At 38.4% G+C, this 25,962-nt stretch overlaps 1 protein-coding gene across 13 annotated transcripts in view; it reads left to right on the top strand.

Annotated features, from left to right (window-relative positions):
- The window catches only part of LOC118267170 (uncharacterized), a 102,250-nt gene that overhangs the window by 34,418 nt on the left and 41,870 nt on the right, over positions 1-25,962 (top strand). For 5 of the 13 annotated variants that reach the window (XM_050703072.1, XM_050703066.1, XM_050703067.1 and 2 more), the window contains 33 exons: positions 82-7,962; positions 8,228-8,443; positions 8,755-8,937; positions 9,018-9,218; positions 9,400-9,690; positions 10,024-11,181; positions 11,271-11,606; positions 11,683-12,942; positions 13,117-13,422; positions 13,892-14,206; positions 14,303-14,620; positions 14,713-15,024; positions 15,110-15,421; positions 15,500-15,811; positions 15,892-16,206; positions 16,293-16,607; positions 16,705-17,031; positions 17,113-17,424; positions 17,636-17,950; positions 18,037-18,345; positions 18,451-18,774; positions 18,860-19,180; positions 19,282-19,614; positions 19,729-20,028; positions 20,147-20,470; positions 20,806-21,747; positions 21,827-22,771; positions 22,941-23,249; positions 23,337-23,648; positions 23,730-24,044; positions 24,834-25,154; positions 25,227-25,541; positions 25,633-25,962. In XM_050703072.1, coding sequence (XP_050559029.1) covers positions 82-7,962; positions 8,228-8,443; positions 8,755-8,937; positions 9,018-9,218; positions 9,400-9,690; positions 10,024-11,181; positions 11,271-11,606; positions 11,683-12,942; positions 13,117-13,422; positions 13,892-14,206; positions 14,303-14,620; positions 14,713-15,024; positions 15,110-15,421; positions 15,500-15,811; positions 15,892-16,206; positions 16,293-16,607; positions 16,705-17,031; positions 17,113-17,424; positions 17,636-17,950; positions 18,037-18,345; positions 18,451-18,774; positions 18,860-19,180; positions 19,282-19,614; positions 19,729-20,028; positions 20,147-20,470; positions 20,806-21,747; positions 21,827-22,771; positions 22,941-23,249; positions 23,337-23,648; positions 23,730-24,044; positions 24,834-25,154; positions 25,227-25,541; positions 25,633-25,962 — 20,685 coding nt within the window. The remainder of the gene's footprint in view (positions 1-81; positions 7,963-8,227; positions 8,444-8,754; positions 8,938-9,017; positions 9,219-9,399; positions 9,691-10,023; positions 11,182-11,270; positions 11,607-11,682; positions 12,943-13,116; positions 13,423-13,891; positions 14,207-14,302; positions 14,621-14,712; positions 15,025-15,109; positions 15,422-15,499; positions 15,812-15,891; positions 16,207-16,292; positions 16,608-16,704; positions 17,032-17,112; positions 17,425-17,635; positions 17,951-18,036; positions 18,346-18,450; positions 18,775-18,859; positions 19,181-19,281; positions 19,615-19,728; positions 20,029-20,146; positions 20,471-20,805; positions 21,748-21,826; positions 22,772-22,940; positions 23,250-23,336; positions 23,649-23,729; positions 24,045-24,833; positions 25,155-25,226; positions 25,542-25,632) is intronic. The other 8 variants (XM_050703074.1, XM_050703075.1, XM_050703078.1 and 5 more) reach the window with 5 other exon arrangements.

Raw genomic sequence — 25,962 nt, forward strand, 5'->3', positions numbered from 1 at the left:
TTTTAGAAATGTGAATGTTTGAACAAGTAGTTTGTTTACATAAAATCGATTAATAATGGTATTGTCAATTCCTATTAACAGATGGAACTTATGTCCCACTAACCGAAAACACTACTACACCAGGAGGAAGCAGTGACTCTGCCACTACTATAGATTCGACTACACCTACTGACAATATTCCACAGTTTACAAATACCGATAAGTTCCCTAATAAAACCTCTAATACTCTCATGACCGATTATACAACTACTGACGATACACTTACTGTTAGGAGCTTAATATCAACGACACTAACTGAAAGGCCGAATTATTCAACTGTTGATGATAAAGTAGGCGAAGATTCTACTACACCAACAAGTACATATAAGAGTTTTGAATCTACTGCTACGGAGTCTACATGGGGCTCTAGTATTTCTCATGACGTATCAAATAGCGTACCTGGCGATGGGAAAGAATTACACATAACAACATACACTAAAACTTTTACATCTGATGATAATATGACTCCAACCTCACAAACTGTGTCCGATAAAGATTTAGTGACCGTAATTGGAAGCGATAATATGAATCATTCTGCAAGTACTACAGAAAGTACGGTAACAGCTACATTAGTTCACGACACTACAAATCCTTCTGGTTTAGATAAAGATTTAGTCACAGTAGTTGGAACCGATGATATGAAATATTCTGCAAGTACTACAGAAAGTACGGTAACAGCTACATTAGTTCACGACACTACAAGTCCTTCTGGTTTAGATAAAGATTTAATCACAGTAGTTGGAAGTGATGGTATGAAATATTCTGCAAGTACTACAGAAAGTACTGTAACAGCTACATTAGTTCACGACACTACAAATCCTTCTGGTTTAGATAAAGATTTAGTCACAGTAGTTGGAACCGATGATATGAAATATTCTTCAAGTACTACAGAAAGTACTGTAACAGCTACATTAGTTCACGACACTACAAGTCACTCTGTTTCCGATAAAGATTTAGTCACAGTAGTTGGAACCGATGATATGAAATATTCTGCAAGTTCTACAGAAAGTACTGCAACAGCTACATTAGTTCACGACATTACAAGTCACTCTGTTTCCGATAAAGATTTAGTCACAGTAGTTGGAACCGATGATATGAAATATTCTTCAAGTACTACAGAAAGTACTGTAACAGCTACATTAGTTCACGACACTACAAATCCTTCTGGTTTAGATAAAGATTTAGTCACAGTAGTTGGAACCGATGATATGAAATATTCTGCAAGTACTACAGAAAGTACTGTAACAGCTACATTAGTTCACGACACTACAAATCCTTCTGGTTTAGATAAAGATTTAGTCACAGTAGTTGGAACCGATGATATGAAATATTCTTCAAGTACTACAGAAAGTACTGTAACAGCTACATTAGTTCACGACACTACAGGTCCCTCTGTTTCCGATAAAGATTCAGTCACAGTAGTTGGAACCGATGATATGAAATATTCTGCAAGTACTACAGAAAGTACTGTAACAGCTACAATCGTTCACGACACTACAAGTCACTCTGTTTCCGATAAAGATTTAGTCACAGTAGTTGGAACCGATGATATGAAATATTCTACAAGTACTACAGAAAGTACTGTAACAGCTACATTAGTTCACGACACTACAAGTCACTCTGTTTCCGATAAAGATTCGGTCACAGTAGTTGGAACCGATGATATGAAATATTCTGCAAGTACTACAGAAAGTACTGTAACAGCTACATTAGTTCACGACACTACAAATCCTTCTGGTTTAGATAAAGATTTAGTCACAGTAGTTGGAACCGATGATATTAAATATTCTTCAAGTACTACAGAAAGTGCTGTAACAGCTACATTAGTTCATGACACTACAAGTCCCTCTGTTTCCGATAAAGATTTAGTCACAGTAGTTGGAACCGATGATATGAAATATTCTGCAAGTTCTACAGAAAGTACTGTAACAGCTACATTAGTTCACGACATTACAAGTCACTCTGTTTCCGATAAAGATTTAGTCACAGTAGTTGGAACCGATGATATGAAATATTCTGCAAGTACTACAGAAAGTACTGTAACAGCTACATTAGTTCACGACACTACAAGTCCCTCTGTTTCCGATAAAGATTCAGTCACAGTAGTTGGAACCGATGATATGAAATATTCTGCAAGTACTACAGAAAGTACTGTAACAGCTACATTAGTTCACGACACTACAAGTCACTCTGTTTCCGATAAAGATTTAGTCACAGTAGTTGGAACCGATGATATGAAATATTCTTCAAGTACTACAGAAAGTACTGTAACAGCTACATTAGTTCACGACACTACAAGTCACTCTGTTTCCGATAAAGATTTAGTCACAGTAGTTGGAACCGATGATATGAAATATTCTGCAAGTACTACAGAAAGTACTGTAACAGCTACATTAGTTCACGACACTACACGTCCTTCTGATGTAGTAACCAACACATTATTTGCAAAAAGTAATACAAACACTCACACGGGTAATGGAGCAACTGATATTTCTACAGGTCACCAAGATAATGACTTCACAACGCAAATGACCACACCTTATACTAATATAGAAAATTATTCATCAATCGATTCCGATGTTCTTCTTCCGAGTAGTAGTACTATTCATGTTGAGAGTACAATGAAACCAGTTACGGAAAAGATTATTGATGGCAATCATTCGTCGATTGCACCGATTGAAAATAAAAATACAAAAACTCCCACAAATCAACGTAAGATGAATAGTAACTACACAGGCATAACATTAATTGAAGACCTACCTAGAGAAAATTTATCCACATCAACTTTATCTAACATCTACGATTTAAAAAAACATACTTCTGAAACTAGTACTGAATATAAAACGACTTTGCCAGTTGACGCTGGAATATATAGTACAAAGTCTGAAATTATTAATGATACCAGCACTACAACTTTAAGAGCAATATATGAAAATAATGATAAAAATCTTAACTCTACCACATCCGAAATAACGGCATCAACTTTGGTAGTAACTGAAAGTACAATAGATATTAGTAGAACACAGTCAGTGTCCACTTTAAGCTCATCTGAAAATATTAGCCAAGTTACAGAAAAAAATACTTTACCGGTAGAAATTGTAACCAGGCCATCTGTTACTACCTTTGTAACTAGTTCTGAAATTGTCGACGGTCAACGTGAAACGTCAGATATTACAACAGCTGTAACAAATACTGAAGTTCTGAATACATCTGAGTACATGGGTTCCAAAGAGACAGAATATACACCTAATCCTACTCGAGAAACTACGCCTACTGAGAAAAACACGATAAATAACATGGACTCAATAACGGCGGACACAGAAAGAACTACACTTGAAACTGATGCTACATTCGATATAAATTTACTAAAATCAACAACAGAAGCGACAACGTCAGATAAGCTCACTAAACCTACTTCGGATGCCTTTGATTCGACTAAGCCTGAAATTGTTACTATGACTGAGTCAACTCTGACTGATAAGGATGACACTCTTGATCCTACCATGAGAAAATCTACTGTTTCGCTCATTGAAGGTTTAACTTCGCAGTTAGAAGACCACACACCTACTTTGCAAACTACAGAAACACAAACAGTTGGAAATAAACTTTTTACTTTAACGGAAACACCATATTATGTAGCGACTGAGGTTATTGAAGTCGAAAATAAGTCTGTCTCGGCATACGTAACATCTAGTGTACCAACTATAACTAAAAATGTAGGAACTGAAAAAGAATTAGCAGCAGTTACTACTGAAACTGCCATAAATCCTAAATACACGACAGAGACAACGGAAACTGATTTTACTCAAATGGAAAGTACTGCTGCTAATAAAATCATAACCAACGAAGGTGAAAATATGTCAATTCATACAACAGCAGAAACTACAACTACTGAAGTGATAAATCAATTTCCCATAAAACATACTTCTGTGACAAGCATGGACCCAGTAACGGTAACAATTGCAAAGGATGGATCTGTCCCATCAGAAACGAATACATTTAATAAAGGATTTACTCAAATGACTGATACTGAATTGTATACAACTGAAAGAGTAAAACCAAATGATAGCGCAGATATAATGACTACAAGTAATCTAAATGAGTTTGTTTCTTCCTCTACATCTGAAATTACTATTACTACAGAAAATCCAAGCCCACGAAATACAGTTACAGATGGATCAACTGAAACTAAAATACGCACGACAAATAATAAAAATGTTGAAACTACTGTCACCATGGAAACTTCAAGCCTACAAGAAACAGTAACTGTTGGATTGGGAGGCTCAACTGAATTTGAAACACACACAATGACTAACAAGAACTTTGAAACTACTGTCACTATGGAAACTCCAAGTTCACGAGAAACAGTAACTGATGGATTGAGAGGATCAACAGAATCCGGAATAAGTACAATGATAAATAAGAACTCTGAAACTACCATTGGCATGGAAACTACTGGCTCACGAGAAACAGTGATTGCTGAAATGGATGGGTCACCTGAAACCAAAATACGCACAACAACTGATAGGAATTTTGAAACTACGGTGGCCATGGAAACTCCATATCCACAAGAAACAGTTACTGCAGGATTAAATGGATCAACTGAATTTGAAATAAGTACAAGTACTAACAAGGACTTTGGAACCACTGTTTCTATCGAAACTACAAGCTCACGAGAAACAAGTACTGAAGGTTTTACTGAATCAACCGAATTTAAAATAGGTACTATGACTAATAAGAATTTTGAAAGTACTGTTACCACGGAAACTGCTAGCTCACGAGAAACTGTTGTTGATGAATTGGGTGGGTCAATTGAACCTAAAATACAAACAACAACGTATAAGAATTTTGAAAATACTGCAACTATGGAAACTTTGGGACCACAAAATACAGTAACTGGTAGATTGGATGGATCAACTAAATCCAAAATACATACAACAACTAATAGGAATTTTGAAACTACGGTCCCTATGGAAACTCCGAGTCCACGAGAAACAGTTACTGAAGGATTACATGGATCAACTGTATTTGAAATAAGTACAATTACTAACAAGGACTTTGAAACTACTGTTTCTATGGAAACTATCAGCTCACGAGAAACAGTAACTGAAGGCTTTACTGAATCGACAGAATTTAAAATAAGTTCTATGACTAATAAGAATTTTGAAAGTACTGTTACTACGGAAACTGCTAGCTCAAAAGGAACAGTAATTGATGACTTGGATAGGTCATTGGAACCTAAAATACAAACAACAACTAATAGGAATTTTGAAACTACTGTCACTACGGATTCATCAAGCCCACAAAAAACAGTAACTGAAAATACAAGCCCACGAAATATAGTAACAAATGGATTGGATGGATTAACCGAATCTAAAATACACTCAACAACCAATAGGAATTTTGAAACTACTGTGACTATGGAAACTCTGAACCTACAAGAAACAATAACTGAAGGATTTACTAAACCAACAGAATTTAAAATAGGGACAACGACTAAGGAGATTTCTGAAACTACTGTTACCACTGAAACTACAACCCCACAATATACAGTAACAAACGAAATGATTAAATCAACTGACTCTAAAACTCATACAACAACAAATTATAATTTAGTGGATACCACAATCACTGTGCCTGATCTGAACTCACATTATACAGTAACAGATAGGATGATTGAATCAACAGAAGTAATGATAGATGCGACAACTCACAAGAATATGGACAGTATGGATGAAACTACTAGTACTCAAAATACCCAAGAAATTATAACAGACACGGTGACTAAATCAACTGATTTTAAATTAGGTACCACAAGTAACGATAACTTGACTGAAAGTACAGTCCCTGTAGTAACTCCAAGCATATACGAAATATTGACAGACACGGTAACTTCAACTGAAATAAATACAGATACCACTACAACAATAACTAACATTTTGGTATCAAATACAGGAACGTTAGACACTGAAACTACACAAAATATTGTAATAAATGGTTTGACTGAATCAACAAGTACAGACAGAGTGAGCACAACAACTAATGAGTATTTAGTTAAGAACACTGTTTCTGTACAAACTTTTAGCCCACAAGATATGGTTCTAGATAATGTAACTGGATCTGTTGATATTAAAATGGATACAACAACGAGTAAGAGCTTAGATAAAAATTTCGTGACCATGGAAACTTCTGACACTCAAACTACTCAAACAGAAGTAACCAAAGAATGGAATAAATCAAATAAACCAAATATTGATTCTACAACGAACAGTAATTTAATTACAGATACTATACCATTGGATACTCAAAGTACCCAAAGTATAGTGACTGATGGATTGAATCTATCAACTGAATTAAATAAAGAAATGAGCAAGGAAACAGAAAAGATAACAATAAATAATAATTTAGAAACTAGTACACCCTCTTTAGCCACAAGCAGTACACAAAAAACGGAAGAAATAGATTTAGACTCATCCACGACTAGAAATTGGAATCTTGTTACTAATACTTTGTCATTTACTTCTGGTAATAGAGAAATGGTCACAGAAAACACAGATGAAATGTTTGATTCAACTCAAATAGTAACTAAAAGTCCAGATATTGTTACAACTATAAAAAGTGATGATTTTACCACAACAGAGTCTACGATCAATAATGTGAAATCAACATCAGAGGCAAATCATGTTATTGAATATACAACTTCTACAGACCTAAACAAAGAATTTGTACATAGTACCACCAAAGAAAATACTGAAATTATCAGTGGAATACCTAGTACCACAGACACTTCTTACACAAACACCCATACGCTGTCAGAAACTGTTAGTACATTACACACTGAAATGTCTACTGATTTAGATACAACGACCTCGGACAATAGTTTTGAAACTGTTACTGAATCAGAAAATACAACGGATTTTACCACCACATCTTCGTATTTAACAAATAACACAAGCACGTTGACGTTTGGAAGAGATGAAGTTTCAAATAAAACCAATTTAGAGACAGAAACTTATTTGACGAGCACTATTAGTAATACTGATAACATAAACATTGATAACATTCCAACCGAAACTACATATATAACAACTGTTAGGAACAGAGAATTATCCGAATCTACTACAGAAATCATTGGTAAAACACTGCCTGAAAGTGTAACAAACCGCTTAGAACCTAATACATATACCCCTAAACCATTTGATTCTACCAACGTTATTGAAGATACGACAACAACGCTTAGCCATGGTATTCCGATAACTTTACCACAAGAGTTAGTCACACGATATTCTGATGATATCACTAGTACGACAAGTAGCTTAATTACATCACCATTAGTTACAAATGATATTGAAATTTCTTCTGAAGCGGTAACAACTAAAAGCGATATAATTATAACGACACCATCTTCCACACTTACCGATAAAACCACACTAACACTAGGTAAAGAAGACACAACCGCAATATTTACCACTGAACAAAACATTACTGACATTAAACAAAATAATAGTATGTTTAGCGAATCGGTCACTAAAGTGATGCGTGATAACGATTCTTCAAATACTCGATCCACGGATATTTACACTACATCTAAAGTACAACATACGTCGACAGGAATTATAAGTACATCTACCGAGAGTTTATCATCTCGTAGAAAAATTGTTGATATTCCTGCTTGGACTGACACAACTTTTGTAACTGACATGACTTCGACTGAGACCACTGTACAAAGCACTGACTTACATATTAACACCTGTAAAACAAACACGAATTGCCCGACGAATAAAGCCTGCCTTAACGAAGTGTGCCAGAATCCATGTGAAATAGATGGCAATGGTTGTACAAAGAACGAATCATGTATAGTCGTGGGCCATGCCGCCGTTTGTGTGTGTGACGACGTCACTGGGATCCACTGCTCACGCAAAGGTAGGCTTACCAGGTGTTTTGTTTTTTTAGGTTCAAAATATAATGAAGATGTTCAGGAAGTTTTAATATTTGTGTATAAAGTTAATTATGTCAATTTATTATATTATTTTTATAAGTACCAGTATATGAAGGTCGTTTTATCGGACAAATGAATACTTACTTTGATCGGACATAATAAAATCATGTTATTAATTTGTAAATACACTAATATGCACCTTATCTTAAATGTAACATACTAATTCTGTATCTAACTGTAAAATGCTAGAATCACCTGGAACACCCAAGGTACCAGAACCTTGTCACTCTGATCGGGACTGTATAGAGACCGAAGCCTGTTTTATGGGATTGTGTCAAAATCCCTGTGAGTTCGACAACGTATGTGGCATAGGAGCCAATTGCCAACCAGTAAAACAAAGGCCTATGTGCTCGTGCCCTGCTGGACATGATGGAGATCCTGCTGTTAAATGTTCACCTAAAATATGTAAGCTTCAACTGATACCTACTAATAGAAAATACATTGAATTTGTCATTTACTTACTTTACAAACCAACATTTAGTGTTAAGATTAATTATAATGGTGTATTGTAATATACTTATCTCTAAAATGAAAAGACTAAATTAATATTTGTAATAATTAAAACAATGGTTTTGGTTTAAATGTATGTACATATCTACATAAAGTTTAACTGTTCTATCTTTTAAAGATCACTTTACACGTTATCAATTTTTGTGTGGTTCGGTAGGTTCACATTTTGTACAATATTATAAATATGTATCTTACATTTTACTCAGTTGGTTGCACTCGAAATGAAGACTGCCCCTTGACACAAGCTTGTATAAATAATGCATGTCAACACCCATGTGTCATACACAATCCGTGCGTACCGAATGCGGTCTGTATAAACACAAACCATGGATCAGACTGTAGCTGCGTCGAAGGATACCAAGGAAATGGCTACGTCGGATGTGTACCAGGTAAATATCACAATGATCAAGCGTATGAGTACGTACTGATTTGTGGGCTGTGTAAATTCTAATATATATTGTTATTTTAGTAATACCATCTGGTTCAGTATGTCAATATAATGAAGACTGTCCTCCAGAACTGCTATGTGACAAGTTAAACAGAATTTGCATTAGCCCCTGTGCTGTAAATACGTGTGGAGAGAACGCAGAATGTTTCCCAGAAAATCATGGTATACAATGCAAATGCTCTGCTGGTTTTACTGGAAATCCTTTCTTAGAATGTTTCCAAGGTGAGATTATATTTTAATTAAATTATAAGTAAATAGTTAACAAATGAAACTACTTTGTCTTGATCAGTCAGTTCTGAATTTATTATTTTGTTATGTTTATAGTAGTATTCTTTCCGTAAAACCTTATAATTGCAATAATTATTAATAGAATTTGTTAGTAACGTAGTTGTGTTTGTTTTAGTACAAGGATGCCGTTCAGATAACGAGTGTCCAAATTCTGAAGCCTGCATAAACGGCAAATGTGGGTCTCCATGTCGATGTGGAATTAACGCAGTGTGTGACGTATTGAATCACCGTGCTTCATGTAAATGCCTACCAGGTTATACTGGAAATCCACAACATGGATGTGAGCCACCTACAAATCCATGTATTCCAAACCCTTGCGGAACTAATGCAATGTGTGAAATTGATAACGGCAATCCAATTTGTTTCTGTCCTAAGGGATTAACAGGAAATCCTTTCAAAAATTGCAGTAAGTGAAATATTATATAACAATGTACATTATAACAATAATTATTCTATGATTTAATTTAATATTCAGCATGGAAATCACTCATACGACTTAAATGAAAATACAAATTTACTAAAATTTTATAATATGTACACACTTTTTGATGGGGAAGATCATTCAATTCAATGTCTTCTCCCATCTTGGGTGAGGCCAGAAGGAGTGTCAGAAACTTACTGGCTAAAACCACTCACCCTGTTCCTGCTCCTGTACTACGATCAGGAGCCCCAGTAACCCACTAGGTAGTCCGCAGCTCCGATTTATTTATTTACCATAATCCATTATTTTTAATTTCAGTACCTGAAGGAAATGAGTGTGAACCAAATCCTTGCGGCCCGTATTCTGGATGCAGGTTAATCGATAATAAACCTGCTTGTTTCTGTTTACCCAACTATGAAGGAGATCCTCCTCGTCAACAATGTCGCTTACCAAATAATCCATGCAATCCGTCTCCCTGTGGACCCAACACACAATGCACAACACAATCTAATGGATTTGCAAAATGCACATGTTTACCAGGTTACATCGAAAGTCCCAATACAATTAGAGGATGTGTGGAATCACGAAATCCTTGTGAACCAAATACTTGTGGTATCGGAGCACGATGCGACCCGAACCGATCTCCACCGTGTTACTGCCCCGAAAACGCTATAGGCAACCCGTATAAATCATGCAGCACACAAGGTTACCTGCCCCCTGACGTGCTTTGTCGACCAGGCCCATGTGGTCCAAATGCAGATTGTTACGTTAGTGGCAATATGGAGATGTGCTTCTGTAAGACTGGATTTACTGGAGATCCTCATGTTGGCTGTCAACCTCAAAGAAGTCCTTGTATACCTAACCCTTGTGGGCCTCAAGCCATCTGTCAAGCTAACTTCGAAGGACAAGCATTGTGCACTTGTCCTGAAGGCAGTATGGGTGATGCTTACGGAGTTGATGGTTGTCATTCTCGAGAATGTGAAGTAGATGATGAATGTAAACTTGACCGAGCTTGTATTGGATATATGTGTCGTGACCCATGTCCAGGTGCCTGTGGAAATAATGCTGAATGTCGAGTAGAATCTCATAGACCAGTTTGTGTATGTGCAAATGGATTTGTCGGCAATCCTTTAATGAGTTGTCTGCCACCTGAAGAACAAAAATCGAATCCTAAAAGACCTTGTAACAAGATAAGATGTGGTATAAACGCAATTTGCCAAGACGTTGGTGATAAAGCTCTATGCTCTTGTCCTCCTGATTTCCTTGGAGATCCAACAGTAGAATGTAAACCTCAGTGTACTATGAATTCGGATTGTCCATCTAATGAAGCTTGTATAAATCAAAAGTGTATAGATCCATGCTCATTCAACAACGTGTGTGGTATACATGCAGTATGTTTGTGTTCCGAACACACGGTGTCCTGCCTGTGCCCAGATGGATATATCGGAGATCCTTTGACTCAATGTCTTTATCGACGTGAGTAATCTTATTTCAATTTGACTTATTCATTTCAAATCGATTATTTAAATAACCAAATTAATTTAAACTGTTTTTCATAATTTCAGCAATAATTATTGGATCAGATAATACGACTGTTCAACCATGCTCGCCTAATCCTTGCGATCCTACCGCTCCGTGTGATACTTATGGAAATCAATTTGCGATTTGCGACACTTGTGTTGGACCAAATGCAGTTAATAATCCAGCATGTAGACCAGAATGCTTATTTAATTCAGAGTGTCCCTTTAATAAGGCTTGTTTGAGAAATAAATGCGTAGATCCCTGCCCAGGCTCATGCGGAATTAATGCATTGTGTTCAGTTTACCATCATGATCCAATATGTCACTGCAAGGAAGGCTTCGAAGGAAATCCTTATGAACATTGCAAACCAACAACAAATCGTAAGTATTCTAAACTTAATATGCGAAATGAATTAACATTAAATAAATATAATTAAATATCTTTACTTTTTTGCAGCTGTTTTAGTCGAAACGTGCAACAATGTAAGATGTGGTGCTAATGCTATTTGTGAAGATAAAAATGGTGCGCAAACTTGTAAATGTTTGCCCAACTTTTATGGAAATCCTTATATGTCATGCCGTCCTGAATGTGTCGTCAATAGCGATTGCCCACCAGAGTTGGCCTGCTTGAATAATAAGTGCGAAAACCCTTGTACCGACATATGTGGTATTGGTGCGTTGTGTACAACTGTCAACCATCACGCGGTATGTTATTGTGAAGCAGGCAATACCGGAGACCCTTATGTGAGATGCCAACCAATCGTGTCATTGCCACCTGCAGTGTCTACGTGTGACCCATCACCTTGTGGACCATACAGTCGGTGCCTTGTATCGCCTTCAGGATTTGCAGTGTGCTCGTGCTTACCAGGCCATAGAGGAGTAGCTCCAATGTGCCAACCTGGGTGTGTCAGTAAATCTGATTGTCCTCAAATGGAGACTTGTGTAAATCAACGGTGTATTAATCCTTGCCAGGGCAGCTGTGGTGTTAATGCCGAATGTGTTGTAGTAAACCATAACCCAATATGTAGTTGTAGGCCAGGGAAAACAGGAGATCCGTTTGTAGCTTGTGTTGATGTCGACGAACACGGCCCTGTGTACAAAAACCCTTGTGTACCATCACCATGTGGCCCCAATTCTGTATGTGAAATTAAATCGAACCATCCAGTGTGCTCATGTCATCCAAATTATTCAGGCACACCTCCATATTGTAGACCAGTATGTGTTATAAATCAAGAATGCCCAACTAACAAAGCATGCATCGATGAAAAATGTCTCGACCCATGTGTTGGTGCCTGTGGCTACAATGCCAGATGTAACGTAGTAAACCACACACCACATTGTAGTTGTCTTGAAGGATATAGAGGTGATGCGTTTATGGGTTGTGTTAGAATTGCAAAAGATGAATCACGCACACCATGTAATCCGTCACCTTGTGGAGACAATACTGTGTGCACAGTTGTGAACAATGTAGCACGTTGCTCATGTATACCTCCTAACATTGGTAATCCGTACGCAGGAGGCTGCCGACCAGAATGTACTATAAACTCTGATTGCCCGAACCATTTAGCATGCCTATCAAACCACTGTAGAGATCCATGCAAAGACTTATGTGGCGTAAACGCTGAATGTTCTGTCACTAATCATGCTCCAGTATGCACATGTTTCAATGGGTATGAAGGCAATCCGTACTCTTCATGTCGTCAGAAACCGAAAGCACGTATGTATAATTTAATTGTATTAAAAGTATAAGAAGTTTGGTTAAGTTTAATTTTGAAATTGATTCTCGGTTCATAACTATGTAATTATATTTTTATTTGGATAGGTAAATTATATTCAAGTTATAGTCTATTTGGATTGTTATTAAATAAACTTTGTTAATTTGATATTTTAGCATTACCCTTCAAGCCCTGTGAGCCATCGCCGTGTGGTGCAAACAGTGAATGTCATGTAGTGAATGACCGCGCCGCATGTTCATGCCGCGCTGGTTTCTTGGGTGCACCACCAGCCTGCCGTCCTGAGTGTGCAGTCAACTCTGATTGTCCTACAAACAAAGCTTGCATCAATCACAAGTGCAAGGATCCATGTCTTCATAGTTGCGGTTTAGATGCCCGATGTCACGTGGTTGGACATAATCCAATTTGTACTTGCCCAGAACATCTACCGGAAGGTGACCCATTCATCAGATGTTACAGGAAAAGTATGTTGTTGCAATTTTTTTTATTCCGATGCTTAATATAATGTCGCAAACCCCGCAAAATTAGTTTTGCCTAAAAATTTTTTTACGGAATTTTTCTTATTCTAATCTACATGAGGAAAACTTTTTCCTTAAAATATTAAAGACAACAACGAAACAATTATCGAAGTCGGTGCAGCTGTTCCCGAGATTTGTGCTTAGCAAAACATTTAGTGATAAATTTTTATATTATAGACGAATATCACTTTGTAAGTGTAACTGTATTGTCATAATAATAAAGAAATTTTGATTGTACCCTGGAAACCGTGAAGTTAGCCAATTTCAGGTTAATTAGTATATTTATGCGAAAAAAGTAAATATTTAAAACATACGTGTTCGCCATATTTTATAGATTAATCATATACAATAAAAAAACGTTGCGTAGAAATGGCTGCGGTTGCAACTCTATTTAATAATTGCTTTCTTTTGTCAGCTATTATAGACCCAGCTCCGGACCCATGTCTACCGTCGCCATGCGGCCCACATTCCTCCTGCCGCAATGAAGCCGGCCGTGCGGTTTGCTCTTGCGAACCAGGCACGCTGGGAGCGCCGCCATCTTGTCGTCCACAATGTGTTATAAACCAGGACTGCCCGCTGGCGCTTGCTTGCCTAGCTGGCAGCTGCGTGAACCCATGCGTCGGCTCCTGTGGTTTTAATGCGCGATGCATCGTGCAAAATCACGAACCTGTATGTTCATGTGACGACGGGTTTTCTGGTGATCCGTTTGCTGGTTGCAATCCTGTTGAAGGTAAGCGATAATATTATTCAGTATTTAAATGCACCATCAATTTGCATGATAATTGTAAATGTATGTGATAGCATGTTTATGTATACCATTTTGCAGCTTCGAAAGATGTACCTCATCAACCTTGCAATCCATCACCTTGTGGACCTAATGCCATTTGTCGAGAGAGGAATGGTGCTGGTTCTTGTACATGTGTAGATGAATTTTATGGTGATCCGTATCGTGGCTGTCGTCCAGAATGCGTCATGAACACTGACTGTCCTAGAGACAGGTCTTGTTTCAATAATAAATGCGTGGACCCGTGCTCTGGCGCTTGTGGACAAAATACCGAATGTAGAGTCGCAAACCATGCACCTTCATGTTACTGCTTACCTGGATATAGAGGAAATCCTCTTCATGCATGTACTCCTGTCTCATGTAAGACTATCTTTCTTGATCTTTCTTTATGTCTATTTCTGAATTTCATACTATTTTACTTATCTGTCTATTTTCTTTCCTATAAAATATAGCTTTACCGGAACCTGTGGATCCATGCAACCCAACACCATGTGGGCCGTACAGTAAATGTCGCGTATTTAATGGACATGCTGTTTGTACATGTCTTGATCTGTGCGTTGGCTCTCCGCCAAATTGTAGGCCTGAATGTATCGTTAGTTCCGATTGTCGACCGGATAAAGCATGTATTAATCAAAAATGCCAAGACCCGTGTCCTGGTATGTGTGGTATTGACGCCCAATGTCAAGTAGTTAACCACAACCCTATATGCAGCTGTTTTAATGGTTATACCGGTGATCCTTTCATTAGATGTTTCTTTGATGACAGTAAGTAATGTTCACATTTATTTAATATCAAGTAACATATATTCATCGTTATTACCCATTCCTTAAACATGTTTTTATTTGACAGAACAAATGGAGCCAATAAATAACTGTTTACCAAATCCGTGTGGTCCACATTCTCAATGCAAAGACATTAATGGACTGGCAGTTTGTTCGTGTTTAGAAAACTATATTGGACGTCCCCCTAATTGTAGGCCTGAATGCATGATAAACGTTGAATGTCCAGGCAACTTAGCCTGCATTTCTGAAAGATGTAGTGACCCTTGTCCGGGATCATGTGGATACCACGCGACTTGCGCTGTTATTAAACACGTCCCAGTATGTTTTTGTGACCAAGGGTACACTGGAGATCCATTTTCTGGCTGTTCTCCTATTCCATGTAAGTTTTACTGCCAAAGAAATAAGACTTTCTTATAAAAATAAGCATTGTTTACAAGCAATTTATTTATTTTTGTAGCTATTGAACCTCAAGTCGAAAGTCCATGCTCACGATCACCATGTGGCGCAAATGCTATATGCAAAGAAAGACAAGGAATCGGTTCATGTACTTGCCTTCCTGATTACTTTGGAGACCCATATGTGGAATGTCGTCCTGAATGTGTCTTAAACTCAGACTGTCCAAAAGACAGAGCTTGCGTTAACAATAAATGTAAAGACCCCTGTCCTGGAGTATGTGGAATGAACGCTGAATGTCGCACAAACAATCATGCGCCGTCTTGCGCTTGTTTGCCTGGTTACGAAGGAAATCCATTTACGTCTTGTTATATCCGTAAGAATTCTTAGTTATTTTGAATAAAACAATTAATATACGTATTTAATCGATTAACACTAAAATAATGTCTATTTTAGGCCCAATTGAAACACCAATTGATCCGTGCTCGCCCTCGCCTTGTGGACCATATAGTATATGTCGCATTACTAGTGGTCACGCTATATGCTCATGTCAAGAGCAATATTTCGGTACACCGCCTTTCTGTCGCCCGGAATGCATGGTTAGCAGTGAATGTATGCCGAACAAAGCATGCATCAATCAGAAATGTGTTGATCCCTGTATCGGAGCGTGTGGGAACAGTGCTAAATGTACAGTAGTCAACCACAATGCATTATGTAGTTGCCCACCAAATTATACTGGAGATCCATTCGTACATTGCTTCTTTGAAAAACGTGAGTTACTACAGTTAAATATTAAACTAACAGACTAATTATTTACTAAACATGACTTGAAATATAAATATTTGAAATAATTTTAGGGCCAGAATCTAGGCCTTCTGGAAATCCTTGCATACCGTCGCCATGTGGACCTAATTCACAATGCCGGGTAATTGGCGAGACTCCGGCTTGCTCTTGTCAACCAGGTTACATAGGAAGAGCACCCAATTGTCGTCCTGAATGTATATACGACGAAGAATGTCCAAGTAACTTAGCTTGCATCCGTGAAAAGTGTGTTAATCCCTGCCAAGGATCTTGTGGCTCAAACGCAGAATGTGTTGTAATAAACCATAAAGCTGTTTGCCATTGTCGTGAAAGCTATACTGGTGATCCATTTAGTGGTTGTTACTTTATTGGTAAGTTTGTGTGAAAAGTTATAAATATAAAAAAGAATCTATTTTATTTGACGAAAAATCTTTAAGAATTTCAACGACTTATTGTTTTTCATTTTAGTCACAGTACCAAGTGAAGATGAAACGAATCCATGTAATCCATCTCCGTGTGGTCCGAACGCTATATGCACAGAAAAGAATTCGGTTGGAGCCTGTACATGTGCGCCGGGATACTTTGGTGATCCATATTTGGGTTGTCGTCCTGAATGTGTCACAAACAACGACTGTCCTTTTGACAAAGCATGTTCCAATAATAAATGTGTAGATATATGCCAAGGCGCGTGTGGTCTTAATGCACAGTGTACTGTTGCGCATCATACACCAGTATGTCTGTGTATTGATGGTTATGAAGGAAATCCAGTCGTATCATGTCATCCAGAAAGAAAACGTTAGTATTCCAAAATAAAATAACGAATATAAATTAAAACTCTTTGCCTTCTAAATCTTAACTGGTTGCATTTCATTTTAGCACCTATCGCGGATGTAAACCCCTGTGTTCCAACGCCTTGTGGACCTTACAGCAATTGTAAAGTTGTGAATGACCACGGAGTATGTTCTTGCCGGGAAGGGTATGTGGGTACACCACCAACTTGTAGACCAGAATGCGTTATAAGCACGGATTGTCCTCAACATCAAGCTTGCATTAAACAAAAATGTCGAGACCCATGCCCAGGAACTTGCGGTGTCAACGCAAGATGCCAAGTGATAAACCATAATCCGATATGCACTTGTAACGCTGGATTTACTGGCGATCCGTTCGTAACTTGCCAGTTGGAACAAAGTAAGAATATCAGGAAAATAATAAATGAAGCCAAATTAAAGAGTTCATGTTTTAATTTCCCTGTAAATTTTGATTGTTTTATAATTTACAATTTTCTTTCTTATTTTTTCATTTTTCTTTTCATTTATATTTCATTTTTCTCAATTTCTGCTTTTTTATATTTCCTGTGTACTATTTTTCTAAATCTCTCTTATTTTTCTGTCTTTCTTAGAACATATCGTAGATAAAGGAAATCCATGTGTTCCATCACCATGCGGTCCATATTCTCAGTGTAAAGTAGTTGGCGAAGCGCCTGCATGTTCATGCTTGCCGAATTATATTGGTGTAGCACCAAATTGTAGACCTGAATGTTCTATAAACGCGGAATGCCCTGGTAATCTTGCATGCCAAAATGAGAAATGTGTGGATCCATGTCCTGGCTCTTGTGGTTTTAATGCGGAATGTTCTGTAGCCAATCATGTCGCACTATGTAGCTGTTTGTTGGGATATACAGGTGATCCTTTCAGTGGCTGTTCACCGTTCGAACGTAAGTTTTGGACTGCACCGGTAGTATTGGCATTATTTTATCATGTACTTTTTGTGCTATAGAAAAAATTAATGTTTTAATTTCAGAACATTCAGAGCCACCGCCAAATCCTTGCAGCCCGTCACCCTGTGGCGCTAACGCGTTATGTAAAGAAAGAAATGGAGTGGGTTCCTGTTCATGCTTGCCGGAATACTTTGGTGATCCTTACACAGGATGTCGACCCGAATGTGTTTCAAATTCAGACTGTGATCGCAACAAGGCCTGTTCAAATAATCGGTGCATAGATCCTTGTCCTGGAGCTTGCGGCATTAACGCTGAATGTCGTACTGTCAACCATTCTCCAACATGCACGTGCCTTACTGGTTACAACGGCAACCCATTAGTTAGATGCGAACGTAAGAACCTTTAATATGTTTACTTTGTAAAATTAATAATTATTATAATAGATAGTCGTATATACAGAGTAAGATACTGTCATTGAAATTAATTCTGGTTTGTAGTTGTTCCAGAACATCCGATTACCTCAGTGGACCCTTGTCAACCATCACCTTGTGGGCCGAACAGCTTATGTCGGGTGATAAACGGTCACAGTGTATGTACCTGTGAGAGTGACTACATTGGCACACCACCTGCCTGCCGACCCGAGTGTATTGTCAGTTCGGAATGTCCACAAGATAAGGCCTGTATTAAAAAGAAGTGCAAGGATCCATGCCAGAACACTTGCGGCGTCAACGCAAGATGCCAAGTAATAACACACAATCCGATTTGTACTTGTAGTCCCGGATACACTGGAGATCCATTTACACAGTGCATTGAGATAGCGCGTAAGTAATTGTGCGATTGTTTATATTATTTTTAAATGTAGTTTCACTTCACAAATTTCATAATACTGTTCAAATTTATTTTTAGGTGACGTTCCCCCCACCACTAACCCATGTGAACCTTCTCCATGTGGACCTAATTCGGAATGTCGTGTTATTGGAGATCAGGCTGCATGTTCTTGTTTACCAAACTACATTGGCAGGGTGCCGAACTGTAGACCGGAATGTACTATCGATCCAGAATGTCCTAGTAACACAGCTTGTATAAAAGAACGTTGTAAGGACCCTTGCCAAGGGGCGTGTGGTGTAAACGCTCTTTGTTTGACTATTAATCACAAACCAGTATGCTCTTGTCAACAAGGATTTACTGGTGATGCTGGAAAGAATTGTATTCAAATTGTTATATCATGTACGTATACATTCATGTTTATACATCAATTCATTAAAATATTCAAAAACCATTTACCCTAAAATAATGTAATCGTTTTAATGTTTATTACATTTTTGTAGCAACTGAAATGACTCCAACATCAAGTCCATGCACGCCTTCTCCATGCGGTCCTAATGCAGAATGCCGTGAATACAATGGAGCTGGTGCCTGTGTGTGTTCGGAAGGTTACGAGGGTGACCCGTACAGCACGCAGGGATGCAGAAGGGAATGCGAGAGCAATGATGATTGTGCACCAAGCTTAGCATGTACTCGATTTAAATGTATCGATCCCTGCCCAAGAACATGCGGGCAAATGGCACAATGTACAGTGGAAAATCATATTCCTGTTTGTACTTGCCCTAGAGGATATACTGGTGATCCATTCTTCCAGTGCAAAGAAATTACTTTACCTCGTAAGTTTAACTGTATTTATTTATTAAAATGTTTCATAAGTACATATTAATTCAGAAACGAATTGTATTATATGTTGATAAGAAATTCACGTTAAATGCAAATTTTTATTACAGCTACTCCACCACAAAATCCATGTGAACCTACACCTTGTGGACCAAACAGCCAGTGCAGACAAGTAAACATGCAAGCGGTATGCTCATGTTTGCCGAATTACATCGGTTCACCTCCAGCTTGCCGTCCACGGTGTATTGTTAACAGTGAATGTGATCCCTCAAAGGCTTGTATCAATCAAAAATGTGATGACCCTTGTCCGCATTCTTGTGGATTGAGAGCTCATTGCATTGTAAAGAACCATAGTCCTATATGTACATGTCCGTTGGGTATGACTGGCGATCCTTTCACACAGTGCTACGGTAAGTTCAATGTAACTATACTTAGTTACTAAACTACGACAATATTTCCTACTTGATCATTTAATGTTTTTGAAAAAAATATTTGTTCTTTTTATTTACAATAATATTCCCTTTTTAGCAATTCCACCGACAACTGAAAGGCCTCCATCTTGTACTCCATCGCCGTGTGGTCCTCACTCACGTTGTCAACTGTTAGCAAGCGGACCAGCATGTTCGTGTCTTCCTGGTTACGTGGGCTCACCGCCGGCTTGTCGGCCAGAATGTACAATTAACACCGAGTGCCCGGCTTCCCTTGCATGCGTCCGACAAAAATGTGAAGACCCGTGTCCGGGCTCGTGTGGAGTAGATGCGTCATGTCACGTATTAAACCATGTAGCCGTGTGTGTATGTAATGAAGGTTTTACTGGTGATCCGTTTGCAAGATGTCTGCGTATTGTTGAAGGTACTATAATCATATTTCAATTCCTATTGTACTTTGATGTAACATAGCATAGCACAACATCTTGTTATTTATTCATGAAGCGTTGAGCAAAAGTACATATATTAAATACCCACTTTTTACCAATAATGTTATAAATCCCATATTAGAGATAAACCTGTTGCCATTGGGCACAATTCCAGAGTTCGTAGTAAATATGAGAACTTGCTTGACCTAACCCGAGAATTGAACCCATTACCATTGCTCGGTAGTTGGGCTTATAGGCACTCGATCAACGAGGTAATACAGTATTATTAAAATATTTTTAAATAAAATTATAAATTAATTGTTAATTTTAGATTCGACACGTCCACCGGCTCCTACAGACCCATGCAACCCATCTCCATGTGGTGCTAATGCTGTATGCGACAATGGATTCTGTACTTGTCTACCAGATTACAGTGGAAATCCTTACGAAAGTTGCCGACCAGAGTGCACTGGAAGCCAAGAATGTCCCCGAGATAAAGCCTGTTTCAGAAATAAATGCCGTGATCCTTGTCCAGGCACATGTGGACAAAATGCTAAATGTGATGTTATTAACCATATACCAACGTGTTCATGTATGACAGAATATACTGGCAACCCATTCACTCACTGTCGTCGAATGGAACAAGATAAAACAAGACCAAGGGATCCCTGTCATCCTTCCCCTTGTGGACCCAACAGTATTTGTAAGAATGTCGATAATGCGGCAATTTGTGCTTGCCTCGAAGGGTTCCAAGGATCACCACCAACTTGTCGGCCAGAATGTGTGGTCAGCTCTGAATGTCCATCAACTAAAGCATGCGTAAATCAAAAGTGCATCAATCCTTGTATAAACGCTTGTGGAGTATCAGCACGTTGTGAAGTAATAAATCATAGTCCAATTTGTAGCTGTAACTCAGGGCAAACTGGTGATCCATTTAAGAGTTGTTACGATATAGTCATTTCACCATCTCCGCCAGTAGATGCATGCAATCCATCTCCATGTGGACCTAATTCACAATGTATGGAAAGAAACGGAAAGGCTAATTGTAGATGTATTGAAAACTACATCGGACAGCCACCAAATTGTAGACCGGAATGTGTCATTAATCCAGATTGCCCTTCAAATCAAGCATGCATTAAGAATAAATGCGTAGATCCATGCCCTGGTTCATGTGGAATAAATGCTGACTGTATCGTGGTGAGCCATACTGTTTCATGTACGTGCAGAGAAAAGTTTACCGGTAATCCATTTATGCAGTGTATTCTTCAAGAAGGTATGTTGTCTTGTTAATTTGTTCATCGTGATATAGAACACTCCTTAGTATGTATATTTAATAAAAATTTTGTTTACAGAAAATGCAGTTCAGCCTTGTGATCCATCGCCATGTGGAGCAAATGCAATTTGTACTCAAAGGGATGGAGCTGGATCATGCTCCTGTCTAGAAGGATATCTTGGAAATCCTTATGACGGTTGTCGCCCTGAATGTGTGCTGAGTTCCGATTGTCCTGCTGATAAATCATGTATTAGAAATAAGTGTGTAGACCCTTGTCCTGGAATATGTGGTAGAAACGCCGAATGTAATGTTATAAACCACGTTCCGAGCTGTGCGTGTATCAAAGGGTACACAGGAAATCCATTTGATCAGTGTATAAAGGAACAACAGATAGAAATAATTAAACCGTGCCAGCCATCACCTTGTGGTCCTAACAGTGTTTGCAGAGAAAATGGTGGATTAGCATCATGTGAATGTCTTCCAGACTATAGAGGCGCTCCTCCTGATTGTAGACCTGAATGTACTGACAGTAGTGAATGCCCATCAGATAGGGCTTGTCATAGATTGAAATGCGCGGATCCTTGCAGAGGCACATGTGGCATAGGCGCCCATTGTCAAGTTATTAATCATAGTCCATTATGCAGTTGCCCAGCTGGTATGTCTGGTGATCCGTTTAAGAAATGTATCGAAATTCAAAAGTCAGAATACGAACCAGATCTTCCCCAACCTCATCCATGTCAGCCAAATCCTTGTGGAGCATACAGTGAATGTCGACCGATTAACAATAGTCCGTCATGTTCTTGTTTACAAGGATATATAGGAGCTCCACCTAACTGCCATCCAGAATGTCTTGTAAATACAGATTGTCCATCTCACCAGGCATGTATCGCAGAAAAATGTAGAAACCCCTGCGAAGGTTCATGTGGATTTAGAGCAGAATGTCGCGTACATGACCATATACCGATATGTAGCTGTCCTACTGGTTATGCAGGCGATCCATTCATACAATGCACGGAAGTTTTAGGTAAATACATGTAATGTCTTTCAAGTTTTTATCATTCTGGACCTTTTTGATGAAAAATTAATATAACGTTTTATGTAAAACATTCCAAAATCAACAACTACTAATGAATTAAAAATTATTTAAAAAAAAACATTGTATTGTATCTAACTTATTTGTTTCAATTTTACAGAAACTCCTCCAATCACACAAGATCCTTGTAATCCATCGCCATGCGGTAGCAATGCAATATGTGATGCAGGACTTTGCTCTTGTACTCCCGGATATTTCGGAGATCCTTACACCGGTTGCCGACTTGAATGTAGTACTAATGGTGAATGCTCCCCAACACGGACATGTCAAAAAGGCAAATGCGTCGATCCTTGCCCAGGTGCATGTGGAACGAATGCTATATGTTCAATCAATAACCATATACCGTCGTGTACTTGTCCTCCTTCCACCTCAGGCGATCCTTTCAACCTGTGCACTGAAATTAAGCAAGGTAAAACAAAACATGAATAATTTTAGGTTACTGTTAACTAGTTTATATTTATACAGACGTGTTTTAATGATGTATAAAATGTTTTAGAAATTCCTTCAACATCTCCTTGTTCGCCGTCACCATGTGGCCCGTACAGTGAATGTTCAGTGAGTAAAAATGGTGCAGCTGCTTGTTCGTGCAAGGCTGGACATGTTGGATCGCCACCATCGTGTCGCCCCGAATGCCTCGTCAGCGCTGATTGTAAATTACAATTGGCTTGTATTGATCGCCGATGTCGGGACCCTTGTGAAGGAGCGTGTGGTCGAGGCGCACGTTGTCAAGTTATAGCTCATTCGCCTATTTGCACATGTAATGAAGATTATACTGGTGATCCATTCTCATATTGTTATCCAAAACCAGGTAAAATTGTTTAACTTTCTCATTTTACATAAGTACTAAACATTTTATTAGTTTGGCATTAATGTCAATGTCTTTTTGTAGCACCACCACCACAACCAATTGATCCCTGTGAACCTTCACCATGTGGTCCTAACTCGCTTTGCATAAACTCTGGAGAAACACCAGCATGCAGCTGCCAGCCAGGATTTATAGGAGTACCACCTAATTGTCGACCGGAATGTACGATCAGCGCCGAATGTCCTGCGACCTTAGCTTGTGTTGCACAGAAATGTAAAGATCCGTGCGAAAATGCTTGCGGCCCACGAGCAATATGTTCTGTAGTCGACCATCGAGCTATCTGCGCCTGTGAACCAGGTTTAGAGGGTGATCCCTTCCAGGGCTGTTCACAGCCAAAAGGTAAATATAAAGTTAATTTTTGTACTTACTATTTTGATAGTACTTTTTTTTTCGAAGAGTTTAGATGAAATCTGAACGGTTTTAAAGATTTATGATGTAAAAATAATCGGTTTTGGTAGGTACAAATTTTATTTAAAATAATTTTTAAAACATGAGGTAAACGGAAATTTATTTGTACAATAATGCTGTAGGGAAACTGATAAATCAACCAGATGCATATAACCATTCAGCTTTGCAAAGCGTGATAATTTGTTCATGCTTCAAATGACGTGCTTGTCATGTAAGAAAATATAATTAGCGTACACGCCTCACACGGTTTACTAATGAACATAGGACTGTATGGTTGTTCTTACTTTGTGACTGTGCGGTGACCATGCCCACCAAATGGTTTAAAGGTAATTACATAAATACAGAACCTATGTAAATGCTTTGAAAATAAGCCTCGATTCAGGTAGTAGGTACCGATACGATGAACATTAGGAAATGATGTTCGCTTCCAGAAGGGATATAACTTGATGAATAACTGTTAATGTGAAATAATGCCTTTTGCTTGATTACGGAGCACGCGGAGATAACATAGCACTTACAGTAAAGCTTAGGCTGTCCAACAAGACGGCCGCTTATGGACGGTGCTGCTTGAAATAGTGACGCGGAAGCCGGATAATGGAGGTCACTAAACGTCGCCAGGCCCAGCAAGCTTCAACTAACGCTTCGGAACAAGGACGTGCTTCTACGGTGACTGACTTGTTTATCGGTAAGTGAATTTATTCTATTTGAAAAACATTTCAGCTCCTCCAAAGGTCGAATATCTAAATCCATGTGAACCATCTCCCTGTGGTGCAAATGCTGAATGTAAAGTCCAACGAAACGCGGGATCATGCTCATGTTTACCTGATTATTTCGGTGACCCTTACCAAGGTTGCAGACCTGAATGCTTAGCTGATTCAGATTGTCCGTTGGTTTCTGCATGCAACAGGAATAAATGCATAGATCCCTGTCCTGGGGTTTGTGGATATAATGCTGACTGCTATGTGACGAACCATAAACCAATGTGTAACTGTAAACCAGGATATACAGGCACGCCACTCTCAATTTGTCATCCCATTAGAGGTAAGAAGTTGTTATCAATAGTTGAAATGGTGAACTTCTTCATGAAAATTAAAATTAATTATACTATTTCAGAAAATGATATTGCAGTAATAAATGTATGTAATCCTTCGCCTTGTGGAACAAATGCCGTATGTAGAGAAGTAAATAATCAGCCAGTTTGTTCATGTCTTCCAAATTACATGGGTTCACCACCTAATTGTAAGCCGGAATGCGTGGTAAATTCTGAATGCAAATCAAATAGGGCTTGTGTTAATCAACGATGCATTAATCCTTGCCCGAAACCATGCGGACAAAATACAGAATGTAAAGTAATCAATCACAGTCCAGTATGTACGTGCCGGCCGGGATACTCTGGAAACGCATTTACAATGTGCAGTCTCATAATGCGTAAGTTCATATGTTTACAATTGAATATTACATTAATATATTAGTATGAGAAAAAAATTACTAATTATTTTATTTTCTTTTACAACTTTAGAAACAACTCCAAGTGTTGCTGTGCCTTCAAATCCTTGCGTACCATCACCATGTGGTCCATACTCCGAATGTCGGGATAACAATGGATTAGCTTCATGTTCATGTTTACCGTCTTACATGGGCTCACCACCATACTGTAAACCCGAATGCGTTGTGCACTCTGACTGCCCGAGTGATCAAGCCTGTGAGGCTGAAAAGTGTCGAAATCCTTGTGAAGGCTCTTGTGGTTTATACGCCAAATGTTTTGTTAATAATCATGTGCCTGTCTGCCTCTGCCCAGATGGCTTCACGGGAGATCCGTTCAGACAATGTACTCCTAAGCCCATAGAAG

This window comes from Spodoptera frugiperda, chromosome 23, assembly GCF_023101765.2.
Source record: "Spodoptera frugiperda isolate SF20-4 chromosome 23, AGI-APGP_CSIRO_Sfru_2.0, whole genome shotgun sequence".
In the NCBI taxonomy this organism is placed as follows: domain Eukaryota; kingdom Metazoa; phylum Arthropoda; class Insecta; order Lepidoptera; family Noctuidae; genus Spodoptera; species Spodoptera frugiperda.